The following is a 26,069-nucleotide window of genomic DNA, read 5'->3' as shown; positions in this document are numbered from 1 at the left end:
TTTGTTTGTTTGCTCTGAAACACAACACCAAGCCAAATGGATAGCAGAAATCCCATGGGCCATGATGAGTGTTTCTGCCATGAGAGGGGTTGTGTGTTTGTTTAGACACAACCAGTCCCAGGGGCCATCACCTCCTTTCCCCTTCTCTCCTCCTCTCTTCACTACCACAGCTGTGAATGTGTTTTCCATGCTCACTCAGATCCCAGCAGGACCAAAGAAAAAAATTCAAGCTGTGTCTGTATTTTTTGTGCAAACCGCAAAGGGCTTTTTGGCTAAGTGAGTACACTTGGTAGCGAATACAATACTCAATGTGTTATTGTGTCTGAGGGAGGTGTCAAATTAGTGATTTTCTGTCTGCTCTGCACCTTATTCCAAAGCTGTGAATGGTTCATAATGGTCAACATTACTACATCCAAACTACTTTGTGAAAATTATCATATGTAAATCCGAAAAGTCATAGACTACAAATTGCAAAAATAGATCACTTTGGAGTCATATAGCTTATTAAACACAATAATTATGTTTCAAGTGAGAATTAGGCAGGTCTGATGCCCAAAACGAAATTATTGCCTACTTCACACCTATTTTATTGTATTTTTTGCAAAAACAAGTAGTGTTTAGTTCCAGTAGTTAGATAGACTGTTACATGGCAACAACAAAAAATATTAACAACTGAAAACACTACTTAGATTTGAATTTAGTTAAACTACCACCAAGCTACTGCAAAATGGTAGACACTGGCTTTGTACAGATATATTTATAGATGACCTATGGTGTATCTACAGAGTACGTAGAGATCTGGTAAATCTTGTGAGTATAAAGGTCCTAATAATTACATTTATGTGGACTATCTTTTAGCTTCCCAAGCGAAATGAACTTCCAGCCTTCTGGTTGCACCGCTAGCCACAGTCCCAAGATACTTTACTCACTTGGAAGTTATTGTAATGCACTTACCTAGGCTGTGATCATTGCACTGTAATAGATTCATAAGCAATGTATAACACCCTCATGAGCACTGCATTATAAACATTCATGAAGATCTTTTGAATGTTATATAATGATTGCAAATGTGTTACCTTATAAAAGTGTTATAAAATCTCTGTCTGAGTGAGCGAACACATTCAAATGAAGCGGAACAAGTGGGATTTCCAATGTATATAATGATTATGCCATTTAGCAGACACTTTTATACAAAGCGTCTAACAGTCATGCGTGCATAGATTTTACATATGGGTGGCCCCGGCCCCCACACTTTACAAGTGCCATGCTCTACCAACTAAGCTACAAAGGACCACTTGCATTGTCAAAACCCACTGGAATTCGAGTAGAAAACTATTTCAAATAGTTGGTTCTCCTTTTAAATTGTGTGACTTGTCTCCATTGCACAATTGGTATTTTATTAGAAAAAATTACTTTATCTGTTAGATTTTACTATATTAATTCTGTTCTCCATGTAAGTGATAATGCCCGAGAAAACAGTGAATCTAGGGTTATTGCCCAAGCCGGCTGGTTGTTCTTTTTATCAGTTCGGTTGCTAGAGACGCGATCCAGTCGTTCGGTATTTTTGTTCCTTATCTATGGACGCGAGCGACCCAAGTCATTCGTTCTAAATGTGCCATTGCCATACTGGCTGGCAACGTTCTTATCCCTTGCTTGCTGACTAGCCAACCACGACTAATTTACAGTCACGTCAGAAAGTGCAGCCAGAATAACAGCAAAGTAGCTGCATTTGCGTTTGTTTAAGCTATTTTCTAGACATTTATTTGGATACATCCATAACAATGAGCTAATGATGCGCGAGTTCGCCTGGCATAGAAAATGTGCTCACTTGTCAGGACACTGTTCAGAGGAGCTAGCCAACAACACAGTTTACACAATCACATCAAACTGAAGCTGGAAAGACGGAAAACTAGCTGCACTTCGTTTCGTTTGACCTTCTTTCAATTGACATTTCTTTGTATATATCCATAAAAATTATGACAGCTCATTCATGATTTCAACTGGTTGAGAAACGCTGCCTGTCTGTCTCCACCCGACTCCCGACAGTCAGATGGAACAGAGTAACGTTAAATAGGCATTTTAATCTCATAGATTTAGCTGGTGGCAATTTGTGGAATAGACACCGGCTGGAATGCGGTTTTAGCCAATCAGCATTCAGGATTAGACCAACCCGTTGAATAAATGCACACAATTTCAAATGTATGACTGTTTCTATAAGAAAGACAACACTTCACTAGATAAAGTCTAGCCTCCTGCAGTTCTTATTCCCAAATCTTGTAAAGAGCACGTGTTCTGTAACCATAGATTATCCCATATTCATAAACGGAGACATGCAACATGCTGAATCAGCAGGAGAGCATTTTGTTCAAGACATTAAGCCATTGAAAACCTTTAGAAATTCAGATGTGAAATCACGTCTTACATTTCCCCAAACCCAATGATATCCGCAGGGAATGCAGCTGCAGTAGAAAAATTATCACTTTCAAAACCACAACTCTTAAAAACGTTTTGAAATCTTTTTTTTCTTTCTTGTACACTCTCCAAAACTAGCAAAATCCAATGTAAAGAAAATAGAAAAAAGAGAGAATTCCTGATGAAGGGTTGGAAAACATAAAATAGCTTGCGTGCGAATATAATATTATTCACAGCTGATTGTAAAATTGGATTTCTCTGTTTTCCTTTGCCTTAATCCTTTCATTTAAGTAGAGCACTGGAGTTTTCTTTAGGGGTAGCTCGAGTTCCCTTCAAACAATCCATTTGCTCTGCTGGAGCAAATTAATCTTAGATAATGAAATGTGGGACATTTATTTCTGTAGTTCTTGGGATACTTTGGTAAAAATACTATAGCACATGTAACCCCGTGTATCCATGCACTGTGTATGTGTGATTGTTAACATACAGGAACCCTGTACTGTCTGTTCCTTTGAGTGCACATCCCTCAATGTACACAAGTAAATGAGAAGACAAATGAGAAGAAAACGCACAGTGAAACTTCTAATGTCCTAAAGTGACTCAGTGAATCAGGGGAGTCTGTTTGTGAACAATGCCCACTCTCTCTCTCTCTCTCTCTCTCTCTCTCTCTCTCTCTCTATGATTAATGACTAAGTAATAGTCAGAGTCTGCGCCAGGGCTTTTATGTGAGTTGTGCCTGCGGGCTGGGCTGGGCAGCATGGCCCTTGTAGGGTATAATTGACATTGCTGTGTGCCAACCTGTGGCTGCAGGGGCATGGAAACCTCATCAAACCCAGCCGTCTCTGTCTCTCTGATCTCTGCCTGCCACAGCGCAACAGCCCTGATCCCATCATTATAAAACCATACCAAGACTAATTCACTGATTGAGGATAGAAGTGGTTTCGGGGCAAGTTCAACTGATGCAGATCCAGAAAGAGGGATTTTGGATGGGCAGGGTGGGGTTGAGAGGTGATAATGATGTCATAATGCAGGCCCAATGAGAATGGTGCAAAGAGGTATCATTTATACCTCAGATACAGTACTTGTCTGTGAGTGATTGAAGTTTGGCATTCATCAATAGGGCCAGGTTCTTTCATGTCTGTTTATGGTTGTAACAGATATTATCTAATTTAATTTGTTTTAATGTCAATGGTAACATTTGCTTAGATTTTTTTAGTAAGTAAGGCAGTTAACCCCCAACAACTGCTCCCTGGGCATTGATGACGTCGATAAAGGCAGCCCCCCGCACCTCTCTGATTCAGAAGGGTTAGGTAAGATTTTGGTTGAATGCATTCAATTGAGCGACTGACTAGGTATCCCCATTCCCTAGTGGAAATCCTAAACATGAGTCATGAGTCTTCTCATTGCTCTGTTTACATAGGCCAGTGAGATGATTGTTATTCAGTCAACAGTGAAGAGATGCACCCTCCAGTGGCTAACAGGAGTATTTCACTTTAACAATGACCAAGTAACACAGTAGTAAGTTATTAGGAATATTTTTTATATTAAAATGAATTGTACAATTAAGAAACAAACAAGTAAGTTGGTAATTATCAATACATTGCATACACTATACTTGGCTAAATACAAGTGAACTACACAAAATGATATATTTCTGTGGAAATAAAGGCTTACATAGAGAATACATGTCTACCAGATGGTGTAAGGCCCCTAGACATAATAACAAAACATACAAATAAACGAACATACAACCAACAAATGCAAAAATGTAAATATTCATACTATATTGATGCTGAACTCTGCAACTGCCAGATGTTGAAGACTGTTGAAGAGTGCACTTAAAGAATAGCTACATGGCTCAGGGCTAATATACAGTATACTGTATAGTATATCCTTCCCTTTCTTTTATATAAGCTTTGATACAAGAAACTTTATCAACATTTCAAGGCAGGCACTTTGAAGGCTTGTATATCAGCTGGTTAAAGCAACAAGAACAATTACTGAATACAATTTAAAAGCCAAAGCTAAATGTGAATATACCCAATACATAGAATAGCTCCCTTTACTATATGTACTTTCCTCTGCCTTACTGAGCTGAGAGAGCTGAAATGGTGAGAGCAGTTTGGCAGGAGAGGCCCTCTAGTTGGCCGGGTTTAGTTTCCTCCATATTCCTCTCATCTGTCTTGCACTTTCATAGGAGCAGAATGAGGAAGTAGGTCAAGGGATATGAAAGGTGGGTGGCCATATTGATTTAGTCTCAGAGCCCTCTGAGGGAGACAAGAGATGAGTGATGACGCGAGACTTCAGTGTCAGGGGACATTTCAATTGGGAGGATCTGCCTTGTTTCTGTCAATCATCGACTGACATGGAGTTCCATTTGTTGAATATGCTGAGTCATCATGGCAGTTCGACTTCTAGTCCCATGTCTGCAGTAACTGTGGTTACTATACTAGTCCTTATAGGACTTCTACGTCTCCTGCGTCTCCTATAGATGCAGCATTAAGGCCCGCATTCCTCCACAGTTTGTATTATGACCACAAGAAGTTAGCGTATGGCTTAGTGAAGTTTAGATAATACCAAAATAAAACAAAAGCAAAGAAAAACAAAAAAAGGGTTTACTACTATTGATATAACATTATCAACATACTGCATCAGAGTATTGTCAAACTGTAATGACATTTGGATACCAATAGCATTACAAGGGGTATCATCTGAAAGCACATGCCTTGCATGGTTAGTCATACTGCCTACTCTGCAACCAATGCAGACATTTCGATGAAATACATAATCTCTTCCTCAGAATGTCTATAAGTACATTTACATTTTTGTAATTTAGCAGGCGCTCTTATCCAGAGCGACTTACAGTATTGAGTCCATACATTTTCATACATTATACACACTGGTCCCCCTTGGGAATCAAACCCACAACCCTGGCGTTGCAAGTGCCATGCTCTACCAACTGAGCTACACGGGACATTTGTACACTGCTTCATTCCCTCTCCAGAAGAAGAAAACACACACGAACGCCTTTGCACACGCACACACGCTGTAAACATAGTCATATTCATCACAGTCATAAACACAAGTGCACTCACATTGTTTTACATAATATCTTTATATAAGAATATAGATTCAATTTCTGTATTTACACTCCATACAAAAACGTTTGTTATGACTTTATTTTTGTGTACAATATTAGTATTTTGTTTTGTTTTCCCATGAGTGAAAACTTGAATGGTGTCCTATCACCATCTGACTATAATGTAAGTGCACAAGAAACAAACGTAAAAAAAGAAATGAATACGGCTTGCTTCATTAGAATATCACTTTGGGAATTGGTCATGACCTTAAAAAGCCAAGTAATGCAAGCCAAATGCACTAGTGAGGATTCATACTTCATTCATATCATTGAAGGCAATTAAACAAACAAGTTGTGACAGAAACTGTTGTTACACAGTAATATAAACAAAGACAAGGCATCAGCAAACAAAACAGAAGACAATGGAAAAATACAAAGAAAACCAGTTCAATTTGAAGTTGCTGCTTTTTGTTCCATTGCTGACAGAAGTGACAAGGGGTAATTAAAGGAGTCCTTGTATTTACTGCAAACACTGATATGGGGAGATGGATGGTGTGTTTGACCACACATGATGAGGGGATGGCTTGTCTTCACAACACCCTCACTGAGACATCTCTTAAGGCAGAGGGTTGTCTATGAACGCGTACAGATGGAAGGATGAATAGATTCATGGAAGGATGAATAGATTCATGGATGGCTTCCTCCTCTCTCTGTCCTCCATTTTTACCTCGTAAGGCAATGTGACGCATGTTTAGAAGTTGCAATAGTTGGTTTGGTTGTGCTCTGTAAAGCACATGGATCCATTTACAAGGGGTGGTAAAGAGAATATTCCATTGCTGTCTATAACAGGGAGGCTTAGAATCTGTTGGGGAAAGAGTATGACAAAAGATAGAATCAGATGCCTGGCTTGTTTCATAAAGTTTCATATCATAAAGTAAAAATTATTAATATCAAGAAATTACTTCATAACTATTTAGGGCCTTGAGTTTTCCTATCTGCGTGAAAACCAGTTCATTTGGTAAGGAACAAATCACCGCTCCATCCATAACAGTAGCAGCAGAGGACGAGAGGGGGCTTAGTTACCTGTGTCTGTACGACTCCGCTGCATCCAGCCAGGTACTGCTGCATGGCCAGTAGGCCCTCAGGGGTGGTTATGTTGGCCACCAGCGGGCGAGACGGGGGGCTGGTGCTGGCGTTGTCCTGGATGACGGCTGACGTGCCCACCACCGGCTCACTGGGGCCCCACTGGAAGTAGCAAGAGCCCTGTGGAGGACTCTGGTCCTGGGGGTCCACCATCCTACTCTGGCATACAGACAACGTGGTGGCCAGCCTGGTGCCATCCACGTGGCTGTTTCCATTAGGGAGGGGGGGTGAGATGTTCTCAAACATGCAGCTACTGGATGGAGCAGGCTGGCCATTGGCCAATCCCCCCTGCTGGGTTTGGTGGTACAGTCTGTTGGGGTTCTGTGGCCAAAGGCCTGTGAGAGGGACTCTTTGGGTCTCTGTGGCTTGACTGTGACAGTCAGGGATGAATTTGTGTCCATTCTGCATTATTCCATTCTGTCTTGTGCTGGCTGGGGGTGGCAACTGCTGCTGGTTCTGGGGCCACTGCCGAACTCTCTGGATTTTGAGTGACTGAAATGGTGCACTGTTTCCCTGAAGGCAAGCAGTCGGAAGGGGATTAGATAGATTGAGATTGCTAGATTCAATCTGGGGTGAAACAAAGGCATTACTGGGAATCATGGATGCCCAGCCATCCACCAGACTAGGTGCTACATGGTTGGATTGCGGAACCGAGACCTGCTGTGGTCCGTTTGGTGCCATTGTAGCTGGCAAGCCATTATGAGTGAAAAACTGTGGAGGTGACTGGTTAGAGTGGACTCGGCCAGTGATACCCTGAGGGCTTCCCATGTGGTTGTTTGGTGCCTGAGCACAGGATCCAGCCATGTTGGTGCCAAACGTAACAGCCCCGTTCTGGCCTGAGCTGTGTGGGATAGTGAGCTCGGGGAGCTCCAGAGAGGGGGTGAAGATGTGGTTGAGCTGTAGCTGCTGCAGGGTGGGGATGTTCCGGTCCATCTGAGGGATCTGGGGGCCAAAGTGGGAGAGCCTCTGGGTGCTGTTGAACACCTGGTGTGGTCCTGCCTGGTTCTGTCCTGCCAAATCATCTGGTCCATTGTCTGTTACCTGACCAATTTGACCGTTCACTGGGGAGCCATTATGGATAAAGCTGCGGCTGTCAAGCAACCCGGGCTTGCACTGTCCGACACCTGTAGGGCTGACCATTCCTGTGAATGGTCCATCCTGGTTGTTGTTGTTGTTAAACACCTCTGTGAACAGGTTTAGGTTAGGGTTGTTGTTGACCATAATGCAGCAATTGGGCTGGTTACCGCTCTCCTGGCTGCTCTCCTTGAACAAGGCTTCCTCCACGTAAGAGAAGATGTCGTTGGTCATGATGTCATCCAGCTCCGGGGAGGTATCCCCGCCCCCAGTCCCGTTGGATTCCTGGCTCAGCCTGAGGAGGGCACTCTCCCACTCCATCAGTTCGGCCGCGTCCACGTCCAGCCCCTGCAGCGCCTCACACAGGTCCCCATCTCGTGCCATCTTCTCCAGGGCGTCTATCATGTCCACCACCGCCCCCTTCTGCATCACCTCACTGGGACCGGCACCATCATCATCCCCGTCGGGCCCCTGGGGCTCCATGCTACTCTGCCAGGAGTTACAGGCTACGTTGGTGAGCGCTCGGCTGTCCATGAATGCCTGGTCTATGGGTAGCTGAGGCTCCTGGGGCTGGGTGTAGACGGACTCGTCTTGCTTCAGTAAGGAGCCCAGCAGAGACTGGGGATCCAGAGACTCCACCTTGCGGATTTTTGGGGAGTTGGTTTGGAACTCAGTTGCATCCAGAGTGGGGCCGGTCTCGTACAGCAGGGCCTCCCCGGTGGTGAAGCTGAAGGGCAGCTGCATCTTCCTCTGGCGTGAATGCTCCTCTCCCTCAGAATTACTGTATCATATGTATGAATGAATGAATATGCAATCATATATTTTGAGAAACAATAAAAAATGATGATACAGACAGATACTGATAACTCACAGCAAAGCTCTCTGGCGTGCGATGATGAAGTCAGGCCTTCCTCCTTTGTAGACGAGCCTGGCATTGGCCTGGACCCAGACCCAACACCCGGTCTTCTGAAGTAGTCTGAATGTGGTCAGACCACTCTCTCCTGTCTTAATCACTGAGAGAAGAAGATTCATAGCATTAGATAAATCTGCAAAAAAATATTGATCAAACGAATAAAGAGTTATTATACAGTTGAAGTCGGACGTTTACATACACCTAGGTTGGAGTCATTAAAACTCATTTTTCAACCACTCCAAAATGTTCTTGTTAACAATCTATAGTTTTGGCAAATCTACTTTGTGCATGACACAAGTAATTTTTCCAACAATTGTTTACAGACAAGTTATTTAAATTATAATTCACTGTATCACAATTCCAGTGGGTCAGAAGATGACATACACTAAGTTGACTGTGCCTTCAAACATCTTGGAAAATTCCAGACAATGATGTCATGGCATTAGAAGCTTCTGATTGACTAATTGACATCATTAGAGTCAATTGGTTGTGTACCTGTGGATGTATTTCAAGGCCTACCTTCAAACTCATTGCCTCTTTGCTTGACATCATGGGAAAATCAAAATAAATCAGCCAAGACCTCAGAAAAATAATTGTAGACCTCCACAAGTCTGGTTCATCCTTGGCAGCAATTTCCAAACGCCTGAAGGTACCACGTTCATCTGTACAAACAATAGTACGCAAGCATAAACACCATGGGACCACGCAGCCGTCATACCGCTCAGGAAGGAGACTTTTTGGTGCGAAAAGTGCAAAAAAAAAAAAAAGTGCAAATCAATCCCAGAACAACAGCAAACGACCTTGTGAAGATGCTGGAGGAAACAGGTACAAAAGTATCTATATCCACAGTAAAACGAGTACTATATCGACATAACCTGAAAGGTTGCTCAGCAAGGAAGAAGCCACTGCTCCAAAACCGCCATAAAAAAAGCCAGACTACGGTTTGCAACTGTACATTGGTACAAAGATTGTACTTTTTGGAGAAATGTTCTCTGGTCTGATGAAACAAAAATAGAACTGTTTGGCCATAATGACCATTGTTATGTTTGGAGGAAAAAGCGGGAGGCTTGCAAGTCGAAGAACACCATCCCAACCGTGAAGCACGGGGGTGGCAGCATCATGTTGTGGGGGTGCTTTGCTACAAGAGGGACTGGTGCACTTCCCAAAATAGATGGCATCATGAGGGAGGAAAATGTTGTGAATATATTGAAGCAACATCTCAAGACATCAGTCAGGAAGTTCAAGCTTGGTCGCAAATGGGTCTTCCAAATGGACATTGACCCCAAGCATACTTCCAAAGTTGTGGCAAAATGACTTAAGGACAACAAAGTCAAGGTATTGTAGTGGCCATCACAAAGCCCTGACCTCAATCCTATAGAAAATTTGTGGGCAGAACTGAAAAAGCGTGTGCGAGCAAAGAAGCCTACAAACCTGACTGAGTTACACCAGCATTGTCAGGAGGAATGGGCCAAAATTCACCCAACTTATTGTGGGAAGCTTGTGGAAGGCTACCCGAAACGTTTGACCCAAGTTAAACAATTTAAAGGCAATGCTACAAAATACTAATTGAGTGTATGTAAACTTCTGACCCACTGGGAATGTGATGAAAGAAATAAAAGCTGAAATGAATCATTCTCTCTACTATTATCCAAACATTTAATATTCTTAAAATATAGTATTGATCCTAACTGACCTAAGACAGGGAATTTTTACTAGGATTAAATGTCAGGAATTGTGAAAAACGAAGTGAAAATGTATTTGGCTAAGGTGTATGTAAACTTCCGACTCCAACTGTAAATGATGAAGAAAACCTACTTCTGACATGCTGGTCTGCGCAGTACATCATATCAGCTGCATGGATGAACTGATAACCAGAGCCTCTCATACACAACTCCATCTCTGAGTAGCCCAGGACAACCTTCCCCCTGTAGAGAGATGACAAGACAGGACACACCATATGAGCATTAGTGGAAAGTACAGCACATAACACATGTTCACCTGTGAAGTCATCCCTCAAACATGTTGAATTGTGAAATTGTGACAAAAAAAGTCATACATTTGATCAAGGCACAGGTTAAATACTACCATACGTCTTTCCTAAATGTAGGCCAAGGCTTCCAACTTTTTGGGACCCAGTGAGAATTAGTTTCAGGCTTTTAGAGTCACCTGGCATCAACACCCACGGGGGTGAAGTCCAGCTTGTGTTTGGTCTGGAAGAAGATTGTCTTAGATCTGATCTCCAAAATGGACGGGTTCTGGACAGGGGTTGCGATGGTGAAGAGGCCCAGGTTGGGCTGGCTCGGTGTCCCGTCATCCCCCAGCATGCTCTGGGCATGGAGGAACTTGAGACGCCCCTGGAAGTTCAGAGCCTGAATATGAGGAGAACAAAGGGATGTTAGATTCAGAAACTTGGCTAGTGACTGTATAAAAAGTTTAGCCAAACTTTGCCAAGATCCACCACTCACTTTATACTGTCATATTAATCAACGGTGCTTGTATGTGTTATTATTAGGGTAGCAAAGGGAGGGTATATTACTGGAAACTTTCAAAGCTTACCAGTAAACTACCAGAATTTTGGTAACTTTCAAGGATTTTATGTAATCCATCACAAGACATCTAGTGGACCTTTTGGGTACTTCAGATTATCACTAGTTTCTGTAAGTATGTCTGGCCCTCTCTATCTGGCCTTATCACATGTCAAATATATAAAATTATTAAATAAGATTATTTACACAAAAAAATTGAATAACAAAGCTGTAAAACATTATCCTAAATATAAACCATCAACTTATAGTGAATAGCATTGGTGTTTTTAATATGAGGCTTTCAGCATGATATATCCTTCATCTTTTTTTTACAGACGTATTTATTTATTTTACTACAGTACCAGTTTGGACACACATACTCATTCCAGGGTTTTTCTTAATTTATACTATTATTCTACATTGTGGAATTTTAAATTTGAGATTCTTCAAAGTAGCCACCCTTTGCCTTGACGACAGCTTTGCACACTCTTGGCATTCTATCAACCAGCTTCATTGGGTAGTCACATGGAATGCATTTCAATTAACAGGTGTGCCTTGTTAAAAGTCAATTTGTGGAATTTCTTTCCTTCTTAATGCGTTTGAGCCAATCAGTTGTGTTGTGACAAGGTAGGGGTGGTATACAGAAGATAGCCCTATTTGGTAAAAGACCAAGTCCATATTATGGCAAGAACAGCTCAAATAAGCAAAGAGAAACGACAGTCCATCATTACTTTGAGACATGAAGGTCAGTTAATCCGGAACATTTCAAGAACTTTGAAAGTTTCTCCACGTGCAGTCGCAAAAACCATCAAGCGCTATGATGAAACTGGCTCTCATGAGGCCCGCCACAGGAAAGGAAGACACAGAGTTACCTTTGCTGCTCAACTGTTCAGAGGGGACTGTGTGACTCAGGCCTTTATGGTTGAATTGCTGCAAAGAAATCACTACTAAAGGACACCAATAACAAGAAGAGGCTTGCTTGGGCCAAGAAACACTAGCAATGGACATTAGACCAGTGAGATTTTTGGTTCAAACCGCCATGTCTTTGTGAGAAGCAGAGTGGGTGAACGGATGATCTCTGCATGTGTGGTTCCCACTGTGAAGCACGGAGGAGGTGATGTGATGGTGTGGGTGTGCTTTGCTGGTGATACTGTCTGTGATTTATTTAAAATTCAAGGCACACTTAACCAGCATGGCTACTACAGCATTCTGCAGCGATACGCCATGCCATCTGGTTTGTGCTTAGTGGGACTATCATTTGTTTTAAACAGGACAATGACCCAACACACTTCCAGGCTGTGTAAGGGCTATTTGACCAAGAAGGAGAGTGATGGAGTGCTGCATCAGATGACCTGGCCTCCACAATCACCCGACCTCAACCCAATTGAGATGGTTTGGGATGAGTTGGACCGCAGAGTGAAGGAAAAGCAGCCAACAAGTGCTCAGCATATGTGGGAACTCTGTCAAGACTGTTGGAAAAGCATTCCAGGTGAAGCTGGTTGAGAGAATGCCAAGAGTGTGCAAAGCTGTCAAGGCAAAGGGTGGCTGCTTTGAAGAATCAAAAATATAAAATATTTTGATTTGTGTAACACTTTTATGTTTACTACATGATTCCATATGTGTTATTTCATAGTTTTATAGTAATTCAAGTATAAATTACCAAAGTTACAATAGATTGCCATAGAGTTTCTGTTAATTACCAAAATTACTGAAGATTCTACTAACTTTGGTAAATTATCGGTAGCTTTGCACCCCTAGTTCTTATGACACAATAAAGTGTATGCAGTGCTTTCTGGTGACAATACAAAGTGGATGTTTTCTCTACAGCCCTATAGATGAGTGACTCACCAGGAAGCCAGAAGAGTTGTCCAGGAGGCAGCGGAAGCGACACACAAAGTTCCTCTCCAGGAAGGAGGAGTTCTCTGGGGGGAGCTGCTCAGGGTTATAGGTCACAATGTTCCTGGTGATGTCACTGCTGCTTGCCATGCCTAAACATAAAAACAAGGTGAAAGATCGTATAATGAGAGCTTATCATAAAAAACATTGGGCAAAACATAACTTGAAATATACACACCTAGCTTGAACAGGCTCCCATTGACATCAATCGATGACTTACACAAAAATTCACTGAAAAAACTACCCAAACTGTCCACAAACCATTCCCTCCAGATCACTCACCGTCTCCTCCCTGCTCTGGGTCAAAGGGCTTGGGGTTGAGGGCAAAGTGAAGCTGTCGTCTGAACATTGCTCTGTCGTCTGTGTGGATCAGCTCAAACACACTCTGGTGGACCACATCTGACTACAGACAGACAAAGAGAGAGGGCAAACTCAATGATTGTACTCTATCAAAGTTAAAAGACAATTCCACCCCAAAACTATATTTTGGTATTTGTTTAATTAGTCCATTGTTGATATAGTCCCAAAATGTTTTGCATGTCAGCAATCAAGTTTTCAATTTATATACCGATTGTATAAAACATTAGGAACACCTGCTGTTTCCTTGACATAGACTGACCAGGTGAATCTAGGTGAAAGCTATGATCCCTTGTTGATGTCACCTGTTATATCCACTTCAATCCGTGTAGATGAAGAGGAGGAGACAGGTTAAATAAGGATTTTTAAGCCTTAAAACAATTGAGAAATGGATTGTGTACGTGTGCCATTCAGATGGGGAATGGGCAAGACAAAATACTTAAGTTCCTTAAAACATGGTATGGTAGTAGGTGCCAGGCACACCGGTGTGAGTGTGTCAAGAACTGCCACGCTGCTGGGTTTTTCATGCTCAACAGTTTCCTGTGTGTATCAAGAATGGTCCACCACCCAAAGGACATCCAGGCAACTTGACACAACTGTAGGAAGCATTGTAGTCAACATGGGCCAGCATCCCTGTGGAATGCTTTGGACACCTTGTACAGAAGAATTGAGGCTGTTCTGAGGGCTAAAGGGGGTGCAACTCAATATTAGGAAGGTGTTCCTAATGTTTTGTACACTCAGTGTAAAACTTTCAAACAGAATTACAGCCGGTATGATGCTTCATTACGGCTTTATTTATGTATTTTGAAGGTTATATATCTTGAAAACTTGATTGCTGACATGCAAAACATTTTGGGACTATATCAACAATGGACTAATTAAACAAATACCAAAATATAGTTTTTGGATGGTTTTCCTTTAAGTGTAGTTCATGACTATGGCTGTAGCCTCGATTATTATGGTAGACACACAATAATAATGGTGTCTACAGGCCATATCAGGGTTACTTAATGACATGTGTACTTTACAAGTAGTCTGGCCTCCACTGGAATGGACAACTAATAGGAGCATTTAGAAGGACCTAAAATAGGAAATGCAACTGTGCTGCCCACCACTGAGAAACTATAATGGCAATGTAATGGAGCTCAGCTTATGTCTGTTATTAAGCAAACAAACCCTGCAGCCACAAGACTAAAAGTGGGTCCTGGACACTGTTTGTTTCTGGTTTCATCGGATTCACTTATAATTTAGAATTCTGGCGCTCTCTTCAGAACATGAGGAACAATGTGGTTTGTGGTCAAAGCCATAGTGGACTCTTGGAACCAACAGAGTAACATCACATTGTCAGATGGCACTGATATACAGGTAACTGTCAAAATAAAGGAAACACCAACATAAAGTGTCTTAATACGGCGTTGGGCCACCACGAGCCGACAGAACGGGTTTAATCGGGCCTGGCATAGATTCTACAAGTGTCTGGAACTCTAGGGCAACTGGGCATTTCTATACGTGACCCTAAACATGATGGTATGTTTTAACTGCTTAATTAACTCACCTGTGTGGAAGCATCTGCTTTCAATATACTTTGTATCTCTCAATAGTCAAGTACTTCCTTGATTTTGGCAGTGACCTGTATTTTCCCTTGTTCAAATTTTATTAACTGAAACAATGCATTTCTACTGAAAACCAACGCGAAAGGCTTCGTGCGAACTGTAACTCTAAATATAATCCAACTACTATAAAGACTGTTTGTCTTCTAATTTGTGGCAGAAGTAAGCTCTGTGTGTGTGTTTGTTGTGCTAAACTCCAACGGATTGTATTAAGACTGGCATCCCTCTCAGTGGGGCATCATAGTTACCTGTCAACACTGAATAGACTTTATACTATATAACTGTAACGAAAGAGGGAATAACGCATAACTATATTGGATGAGGAGGTCAATAACTGTCAAGCTAGTATGATTATTCAAGCAAACTATTTTCAGCGCACAACAGGATGCAGTCAAGCTGTCATAACTGTAGTTTATAAGAAAGCGTCATCTTTTATCTATTTTTGTTTGAAAGACATCCTTGTCCTGTCTCTACTGTGTGTACAGTATGCTCAGTTGCAAGTTACCATAACATAGGCCATAGGGTTCGCCACATATGTTTGAAAATGTATGCCTCAGTACTGAGTTGTAAGTCTGTAATCTTACTATATGGATGCGGCAGCATTGACAAAGGATCAAAGAATTACCCCAGCTATACGTCACTTTCTTGTGGGCTTCACGGAACAGTATAGATGCAGTAGCAATAATGACAGAAGGCATGGCTAACACAAAGCACATGTGCTACAATAGATCATATAGCTCAGTATGGAGTAGATGTAGACTAGTACATCCACAACAATGGGATTTCTCTTCGTCTGTAGAAAAGAATGTCATGATCATGGTTATATAAGGAATTCTCAAACTATCATTTCCAGGAGAAAGACAAAGCGCAACTGCAAATTTGCTACAAGACGCTTCCTTCAACACCTGCCTATTTTGGTTAGTTAACAGGTGGTTGAGTTGCACATTCGCTTTCCTTGATGATAAATGGAAATCTGGATTGTTACCAAGTTATGCAGTGGGCCGTAGCTCTCCAGCAAAGATGGTGCATTGCCTTGCTCACATTGATTAACAACAAATGTTGCCTTTGGTTCTCTGGCTCTTAGAAGATTAATTCTCAAAGGGATTCAACTATCCAGAGCAGAGATTCAACAAAAGCCCACTTTATCCCCCTAATTCCTAAATGTAATCTGTTTCCTTCATTCAAATGTCTTGCCTTTGTATTTCAATATCAATCTTCACGACAACCGACCATTATTTTTTACAAAGACAGAAAATGGTGAGGTTATGCAGTGATGAGGAGCAAGGTTTACATATGTGATGTTGCAGTTGTGTTATGCTACAGATGTTGGAGTTGTTACCTGATGGAAGCCCAGGTAGTCTTGGATAGTAGGAGAGGCATAGAACACATGTCCTTCAGCTGTGACCACCAGCACAAAGCCATTCAGAGCCTGCAAGAATAAAATACAGTGTTAAAACAGTAACATACTCACTTATATACACACTCACACATACACAAACACGGAGCGCGCACGCATACACAAACAAACATGCACACAAGCACACACGCACATACATACTGATAATCCTCTCACTTTCACTGTAGTCGAGCTACATCCACAAACACATCAATTAGAGCATTTCATTGAAGAGGACATTTTGTTTATCTGGGGGTATTATAATCTGGCAACCTGTTTACTTGCTATCAGTTTGCCGACAACTGACTCTGATGCTCTGCCTTCACAGATCCCTCAGCATTGACTGATGATCATAACAGCCTCCATTGTGAGAGAAGAAACCCAAACATGCCATTCATCGCTCGGTGTGAAAGTGTACCTGACATGTGAGCGTGAGTAAACAGTGTGCTATAGAACTAGAGAGTGTTCACTTTGTTTAGTGTAGTAAACCGTGACCAGGCCTTGGCATAAAGCACCAGGGCAACCTATTTCACCTATCAGAACTTCGTGCTAAATGGGTGGTCCTGGATTATAACTCAATCCACCTGGATTAACAAACAAATAAACAATGTCTGGCTCTTGAACTTCGCGTCCGTCCGTCCGTCCCGTCCGTCCGTCCCGTCCGTCCGTCCCGTCCGTCTGTCTGTCTGTCTGTGTGCATTGGTCCTGTGAAGTCAGTGGTCTGTACTGTACTGTATTGTACCTGGAGTAGTAGGTCCCCCTTGGAGAAGTTTGTGGCTTCCATCCCATTAATGTTCAGCCCATTCTCACTGGGAAACAGGACACTGTTTTTCTTCATGGTCGCTGCAGACAGAGAGGGGAGGAGAGGGATAGGGGGAGAGGAGGGCGGTAGAGGGGAGAAAAAACAAGCTCACATCAGCACGCTATCCTGAAAGCAATACGCACGGGAGTCTGGGGTTTCTGGGGAGTCTGGGGTTTCTGGGGAGTCTGGGGTTTCTGGGGAGTCTGGGGTTTGGACTTTTGGCACTTTCACTTTTTCTTCATTTTTGTTCCCTCAGCCAAGTTCTCCAGTAGGGCTCATATGTTGGCGCTCAGTAAAACATACCAACTCCCTCTCTCACCACTCCTCCTTCACATCCCTGCCCATCTCTCTCTCCCACCTGTTTCCACTCTGGCTGCCACTCATTCTCTCCCTCCCTCCCTCCCTCCCTCCCTCCCTCCCTCCCTCCCTCCCACTACTGTATCCTCAATTCCCCATTTCCGCTCTCTCTTTATTTCCCTCTTACTGCCCCAACTCCCTCTCTCCACTCCTCTCACCTGCTCTACTGGCTTCCTTCCCACTTTCACACCTTCCTCACTCATCTGCCAATCCCTCTCTTTAAGGTCACTCTCTCTTATGGCTTTATCTGTCCTTTACTGACTGTCCTCTGTCATTACCCATTAATCCACCACACCCCCTGTCTCTCCCCTGTCCTCTTCCTCTCCTTCTTTCTTGGACAGAAACACAGAGTTTGTCTCTAAGACACAATGCTTATGTGATTCTACCGGACACAATAATCAGTTTCTATGATTTCTTTTCTCTCCTTGCAGGGTAGTTCTTCTTCTTATCCCTGTCCCTGTACCACAGCCAAACAGAGTGGGATTAGGTGACGCTGAGTGAAAACAACTGGCATGTGTAAGATTACGTCATGAGAGATGGTTCTGCTCTCGCTCAATGGGTTTGAAGCCCTGCCATCGCCTAAATGAAAATCATGGTGCTGCGAGGAAATTCCATCAATCATGATCAGAACTGAACCTCAAATGTTTCTATTTTCCTCTGAACGACATATTGTTGGATGCCAGTTTGCACACATCTGTCGAAGTACCAGCAACATGGGCTATCCATGTTTAGTCTGTAACTCCTTGTAAAAAATATCCAGACTTTTTTGTTGAACAAGTCAACCTGCCATGTTTTCACTGGAGTGAAAAACAGATGGGCACCAGGTTTAATTAAGGATGATGCCTTTCCTTGCAATATTAATTATGCATATTTCATAATAGGCTTTATGAACCATGTAATATTGTTGCAAGACAAAAAAGCAAATGGTTTTATTGCAGCTTGCTTGTGGACATTATAAGCATACCATCCGATTTCAAAGACAAGGCCAACCTGACGGGTTCAATACTCCATATCATATCAGATCAAAGCACACCTCACTGAAATAAAAGAATTTGAATGAATCCAATTCCACGAAAATCCTTTTTCATGATATAAATGGGACTGTGCTACCAACCAACTGCTCATATTTCTGGGGCTTCACAGTTATGTGGACTTGCTTCAGGGAAAACATGTAACCCTATACAAACAACTGCTATGATACGCAATTAAAATGAACAAGGACATCCAGTAATACATATAGAGAAGGTATTCCTAAGATTGCCAAACAGATATGGCTTTCATAACTTTCATAACTGTCCCATTTTAATGACAACTAAATGTTTGCATAGAAGCTAGCATTTGTAATGATTATAGTTGTGAATACTCTCTCTCTGTGAAAGGGTTCTTCTTTAGACAACATGAGCGACAACCAGTCAAACCATGCATTCCTCTGAGAGATGATTTAAAGAAACACATCTGTCATAAAAACAAAGAAGTTTCCAAACAGGACAAATAATAACACATTATATACAATATTTTGCAAGGGGTTAAATATGTGTAAAAACTATAGTATGCAGATTTGTTTATGTGAGAATGAGAATGGTTTGATACGTGTGGATGTGTGTGACTGACTGTGTGTGGTAAATCGCTTTTTAGGCTCCTGGATTACGATTCCCTGGCTTTCCCTACCTGGGAAGACTTTCAGAAGAAAGAGTACTAAACAGCCCAAATGACACCATTTGTTTTGTTTTAAAAATACATGAAGGGTTTCTTAACATGATCAGTGTTCTGGCTGCAGAGTGACATTTCATCCGCAGTGGAAAAGGCTGAAAAGAAAAGCTTTCCACTGTAGTGAAATGTTGGAAGCGCTTCTAGCAATAGGAAAATCAAAAGCTACTCCACCTGTGGATATTGGGAGGTATCGTATAATCCAAGTCAAATATGTGACAAATAAAACGTTAATGTCTTTGTTATTACGTAGAACACAAACTTTTATAGACAAATGTCTCAGATCACTTTTTTAAAACCTGTCTAAGACCTTCTATGCTGTCTCTACAACTCTCGCACATAGTATTTTAGGAGTCTCACAGACTCTAGCAGTGTGTATCTGTGGGTACACGTCAACAAACATTCTAGGGTCTTGTCCGTACTATACAGAGTGCACCCCTCTTAAATCTGTGATCACCCTTCATTTAAGCAACGGACCGACGAGGTTGATTGACCGGGGATGTTGTGAAATGGGAGTGACAAGACGCCACTGGTCTGTACCTGAAACACTGTGTGATATTCCCAAGAGAGCTACAAAGCCTGTTAAGACAACCACTTCCAGTCAGGGGATTACAAAAAGCGACTTTTGGCACGGCCTCAGTTATAAAAGGAAGGCTGAGATCCCACTGCTTATGTTGTTAATGGCACATACAACGCCCGGGGCGAGAAGCAGCAGGGAGTCTAACTTTGTTATTACTGCACAGCATTTCTAGGGAGCGAAAGAGCGAGAGACAGTGTGTGCCAAGCTCGCCTTCTGGCATTCAGCTTGTCTGTTTGTTTTGGCTGTGCCGGGCCTGTGCCCCCTTTGCCAATGTGAGTGAAGTGCCACATCAGCAAGTTGAAAAGCTCCCAGAAAGTTGGTAGACCACTGAAACTGGACTCATTGTTCACAACCTCATTTATCTCAACATCCACCCCCATCCCCCACTAGGGGGCTCCACTTGGTAACATATACACACGCTAGCAAAATTGACCCATCTCAATAGCTTTCCTTATTTTTCCTAAAAACATGCCCAATCTACATGACGCACACTCACACACACACACACACACACACACACACACACATTACACACATTACACACACACAGCTCAGTCCACCTGAGCCCACCCAATCTATGAGTTCAAAGAGTAAAACCCCACAGCTGAATGGAGCTTTTGTTTCCCCCTGGTGTCTGAGTGGCATGCATCATCAGTCGATGAGCAGGTTCTGACCTGCAAAACAGCTTCAGAGAGAGAGAGAGATGGGGAGAGAGTAGAGAGAGAGAGAAAGAGTGATGTGTGTTATAGTAATGTACAGTGTGTTCATGTGCTGTACAGTCTGACTGAATGAGCATAGGAGTTACCATAGGACAAGAGCACGTGACGGTTTACTACACTGACGGTTTCCTATTGGGGGAAGCATATTAAACCTTGTTTGTTTTTCTTTGAGGTGGTTTTTCCAGCATTAGGCCTGCAGTGTTCTTCTGTAATCAGTAGATTTACTGATGTCTTTGGACTTGTTCTATACTCTCTTAGTTGACTCAATAGATAACAAAACCAGTTTAATCTGGTTTAATGGTACAAAAAGAGAGAGAAAAAACCGACAAAGTGCATGGGACTGTCTGGGACATACAGTTCAATTATGTTCATTATTTGTGGCTGAAGGACTGACAGCCAGGGATGCTCCTCAACCAGAGGATGTCTGTACATCCCTTTCCCCCTGACCCTCCTGACCCCACTGTGTCTGGTTCACTGGGGAGCTAGCCTTGCCCGATTGGGTCTGCTGGGTCGTGGGACCCCCTCAACCCTCTCCGTCTCAGCCTCAGGAACTCCACTGACCTCCCCAGTCTGGCAGCCAAGTGGTGGGCCAGGACTCAGGAGCAGCACAGGAGAGCAGTAACCGTACAGTACTGCACAATGCACCGCCACACATAACAGTGCAATAAACGCTAGCAGTTAACAATGGAAAAAAGAAGAAGAAAGAACACAATGCACTGGGAAAGAAAAGCAGACTCAAAACACACAGAGCGCTGCTGAGGGCCCACTTACTCACGCAAACAGTGAGGAGGGCAAAAAAAATAAAAAGGATGTTTTGGCTCGTCCAGATTCTGGCTTGGATTGGCCTGCCTTGCACTGTGTGTTTTGGAGAGTATGCCTGTCTATTTGTGAGAGAGGCGGCAGGGCTACACAGTAGGTAGAGGCAGTGTGTTTGTCATTAGGTCTGATATTTAGTCTGTTTTCATTTGTTTGGTCGTTTGATGCACAGCTTTGTTTGCCTGGGAGCTTGTTCAGAGACTTGAGCCTGAGCAGCGTTCATTATGTGTGTGTCCTTGTTAATGTCTGTTTCTAGATGGACATGACTTTATGTGAGCATGTTAGCATTCACTTACGTGTGTGTTGTACTGTATGTGTGTAGGTTTGTGTGCTGTGTGAGCACTTTCCAAGAGGAGGCAGGCAGGGGGGTGTGTGCTCAGGGGGCCCCTCTCACTGCTAAAAGCGTTGCGTGAATGGTTTTTCCAGCATTAGGCCTGCAGTGTTCTTCTGTAACGGATGGGATGGGCTGGGGAGAGGCCACATCCTGGGATTTTCCTGCGGCAGCTGCTCAGATAAGGGAAACGCTCTTGTCGGTATTGCTTACAAAAGCCCTAGGGGCCCATGCGGGAGGAGGGAGGATGTGTGTGTGTGTGTGTGTGTGTGTGTGTGTGTGTGTGTGTGTGTGTGTGTGTGTGTGTGTGTGTGTGTGTGTGTGTGTGTGTGTGTGTGTGTGTGTGTGTGTGTGTGTGTGTGTGTGTGTGTGTGTGTGTGTGTGTGTAGGCTGCTAGATCAGTCCTGCAGCTTTCAATGAGAAAACCTGTCTTTTGGCACAGACCCAAGGTTTAACACAATCAAAACCCGACACTGCCAGATAGTCGGCTGGACTGTTTTTGCAAGCGTCATTTTGTGTGGTCTCACACGAACACTGCAAAGGAGTTTGGCGGTCATCCAGATCCTCACAACCCCTACAATGTTTTCTCTGTACTTTTTATTTTTCAGTTCAGCAAAGTCATGACAAATACATGTAAAAGACATGCTGTTTTCATGCTGTGAAAGACATGCACCGAGTACTGCTATCACTCTTGTCCTTCACACAGTCAGCTACGTATGCAAATACCTTCCCATAATACCTGCATTGTCTTTTAGGAAAACAGATTAGCCATGAAATAAAATACATATTTGCATCAATGTGCTAATAAAAGCCACAGCTTTATCAAAGGGCCCTGAATGGGCCTACATACAACCAATGTGCCACCACCCATATGAAAGCACACATGATTTGTTGATTCTTCTAAAAGCCTGTCTAGTGAAAAGCCTATTTAGAGTCCATGTCATTACAGCATGTGTTGACCTAGCATCCACCTTCATCCACTGCCCCTGCCATTGGTTGATTCCTGTTATCATACTCTATCATGTATAAATCCAGGTGATTCACGTTAAATAACAGTAAGCACATACATGATTAAGTTAATGGTTTGGCAGCAGCTAATGGTTTGGCACACAACCCTACTGTAGAATAGAAAACAAATCAATCTCCCTTACTGCCCTCCAAGTGTTACTAAACTTGCAGCAGATGTTTGATAACGATATCTGATATCTTCATCCACCCAGTGCTGTTTAGCTAGACTGAAGAGAAGGACATATTGACCCTTTTAAACCATGGCTGATTGTCCATGAAAGTGTTTTTCAGTATGCCTGGCTATGAAACCCGCCACCGCTCTGACAGGGCCTTAACCACCAGCCCACTGTGGCCTCCTCTGTCTGTTACAACCACCATTATAGGATTCTATAACCGTGAACATGAGCTTCACTCCAGGCAAGATTTCCTTGTCATTCAGAGTAAGAGGAACTGGTATAGCCCTTCAAGAACTTGATATCTTCTCAGCTGTATATAATTAGCTGACATTAAAATAAAAAAAGAGAGGGAGGTAATACAGCTGGTTCGGCTATTTAGGAGAGATCTGCCCGCAGTATATTATGTACAGTACATGAAAGACGTGACTTGATGGCCCACTATAACTTATCATGTGCAATGTTGTGCTTAGTAGTGCCTGAAGAATACACTGTATGCATACTTAAATCTAGACACTGACTTCCCTAGTTAAGAAAAGGTTCAATAAAAAAATGTAATATAAAATCTGGACACTGAGATAAGACAGTAGATTTATGAAAGAAAGACTGTGCTAGCCAAAAAGAGAGGCTGAGTACGGGCTCTAAAAAGTGAAAGACTGAAAGGAATGCAGTTGAAGGGACTGGGACTGACAGAGAGTTTATAAAAGGCAGATTGTGCAAGAAAGAGAATTAATGAGTATAAATGAAACTGCACAACGTTGTCGTAGAGAGAGAGGGGTTGGGAGAAGCACAGTGCCAGAAAGAGAGGGAGAGAAATGAATGCATTTCAGCTATGCATAGGGGAATATTATCTTTATTTGAAAACATTTAGTTCCAGCAGATCCAGTACACAGATCTCTGTTCTCACGCAGATGTGCAGGAAGTGGCAGGCAGGGACATCAAGCACCCCAAAAATCTGAGCGGGAACAAAGTACGTGAAGACAGCTGGTAGGTGGTCCGGAGGGGGGCTTGGAGAATTTTGCATCTTTTGAACACCTGAAACGGCTTTTTCCTGCAATCTAGAGCCATAATCATTATGCTTAATTCTATCTAAAGAAATATGTCTATTTTTCAGCATATCTATACTTACTGTACCTCTTCAGTTGTCTGTATCCTCCTGATTGGTGGTTATTTTTTTAAAGAAACAAAATATGCTTCTCTGCATTCTGCTAAATTCTGATTAAAGATTGAAAGGAATGCAAGTCTTATTCAGTACATTTAGTTATTGCTTGCTTTAGTCAAGTCTACCAACCTTGCCAGCAGGCATGCCAGCTAAAATAGTTAGACAAGCTAGCTACATTAACTTGATTGATAGCATGAAAAGGCTTCTTGGTAGCTAGTTATGAGGTTGGGATATTGGGAACCTATCTGGGCTGGCTAAAGCCAACTTCATACAATTGCAAAGTGGCTAGTAGTATTACAGAGAAAAAACTAACCCCATTTATATATATTTTTTAAACAGGACAAATCTGAGGGGGCACATGCCGCTATGGGCATGAAGCCTGTGGGGGTGGGGCTAATGACACAGCGAGAGCCAATGGGGTGAGCTAGCTGCCCTATAGGGCCAACCCTCTGTCACTCACTTGATTAATGTTCCTGTTACTTCCATGACTGGAGGGAAAGGCAACATCGTCTGCCTTTTCTTGTCATAGTACAGTGCCATGAGCTGTTCTCTCCCTTACCGTCGGGCACACGGTATCGGAGGATGACCAACAGGCTCAGAGACCGTTTCTATCTACAAGCCATCAGACTGCTGAACACTTGAACTGGACTGACCACCTGCTCTGATTCGCCGCACCTTAGCACATCACAACTGCTGCTACCAGACTCTTATTATACTGCTCAATGTATACATTTGCACCCCATCCCCCCTTCCCCAATACACGTGTGTATATATCTTTCTATAAATTGTGCCTTCCTGTATTATACTTACGATATGTTTATACTATTCTACTGCCATTTACTTTACATGTAAAAAAAATTCTTGTTGTTGTATTGTCAAGAAGGAAACTACAAGTAAGCATTTCTTTAGACGATGTATACCATGCGTATCCCATACATACGACTAATAGAACTTGAAACTTGAGGTGTAGTTGAGGTACTTGAGATTGATAAAATGTCTTTGCTATAAGGCTAAAGTTAGAATTGGTTATCAAGTTAGAATTGGTCATCGTCTGAAGAATCGTTGTCAGTTAATTTTCATAACTCACGACTACATGGCCAGGCACGACTCCAACACCATCATTAAGTTTGCAGACGGCACAACAGTGGTATGCCTGATCATCGACAACGATGAGACAGCCTATAGGGAGGAGGTCAGAGACCTGGCCGGGTGGTGCCAGAATAACAACCTATCCCTCAACGTAACCAAGACTAAGGAGATGTTTGTGGACTACAGGAAAAGGAGGACAAAGCACGCCCCCATTCTCATCGACGGGGCTGTAGTGGAGCAGGTTGAGAGCTTCAAGTTCCTTGGTGTCCACATCAACAACAAACTAGAATGGTCCAAAACACACCAAGACAGTCGTGAAGAGGGCACGACAAAGCCTATTCCCCCTCAGGAAACTAAAAAGATTTGGCATGGGTCCTGAGATCCTCAAAAGGTTCTACAGCTGCAACATTGAGAGCATCCTGACTGGTTGCATCACTGCCTGGTACGGCAATTGCTCGGCCTCTGACCACAAGGCACTACAGAGGGTAGTGCGTACGGCCCAGTACATCACTGGGGCTAAGCTGCCTACCATCCAGGACCTCTACACCAGGCGGTGTCAGAGGAAGGCCCTAAAAATTGTCAAAGACCCCAGCCACCCCAGTCATAGACTGTTCTTTCTACTACCGCATGGCAAGCGGTACCGGAGTGCCAAGTCTACGACTATTTGCATTGTGTGCCCCCCCCCCAACCCCTCTTTTACGCTACTGCTACTCTCTGTTCATCATATATGCATAGTCACTTTAACCATATCTACATGTACATACTACCTCAATCAGCCTGACTAACCATTGTCTGTATGTAGCCTCGCTACTTTTATAGCCTCGCTACTTTTATAGCCTCGCTACTGTATATAGCCTATCTTTTTACTGTTGTTTTATTTATTTACTTACCTATTGTTCACCTAATACCTTTTTTGCACT

The 26,069-nt window shown here is 42.8% G+C and overlaps 1 protein-coding gene across 1 annotated transcript in view; it reads right to left on the bottom strand.

The window, feature by feature from the left end:
• Positions 1 to 3,931: 3,931 nt before the first annotated feature.
• LOC139546794 (aryl hydrocarbon receptor-like) overlaps positions 3,932 to 26,069 on the bottom strand; it is a 48,321-nt gene continuing 26,183 nt past the window's right edge. Inside the window, exons 3-11 of the mRNA XM_071355582.1 lie at positions 17,148 to 17,248; positions 16,349 to 16,438; positions 13,325 to 13,445; positions 12,995 to 13,134; positions 10,788 to 10,990; positions 10,437 to 10,546; positions 8,580 to 8,721; positions 6,575 to 8,489; positions 3,932 to 6,353 (exon numbers count right to left, since the gene is read on the bottom strand). Of these exons, the coding sequence (XP_071211683.1) occupies positions 6,243 to 6,353; positions 6,575 to 8,489; positions 8,580 to 8,721; positions 10,437 to 10,546; positions 10,788 to 10,990; positions 12,995 to 13,134; positions 13,325 to 13,445; positions 16,349 to 16,438; positions 17,148 to 17,248 (2,933 nt within the window). The 3' untranslated portion in view covers positions 3,932 to 6,242. The remainder of the gene's footprint in view (positions 6,354 to 6,574; positions 8,490 to 8,579; positions 8,722 to 10,436; positions 10,547 to 10,787; positions 10,991 to 12,994; positions 13,135 to 13,324; positions 13,446 to 16,348; positions 16,439 to 17,147; positions 17,249 to 26,069) is intronic.

Source organism: Salvelinus alpinus, chromosome 20 (assembly GCF_045679555.1).
Source record: "Salvelinus alpinus chromosome 20, SLU_Salpinus.1, whole genome shotgun sequence".
Taxonomy (NCBI): domain Eukaryota; kingdom Metazoa; phylum Chordata; class Actinopteri; order Salmoniformes; family Salmonidae; genus Salvelinus; species Salvelinus alpinus.
This window is presented reverse-complemented; position numbering and strand designations above follow the sequence as displayed.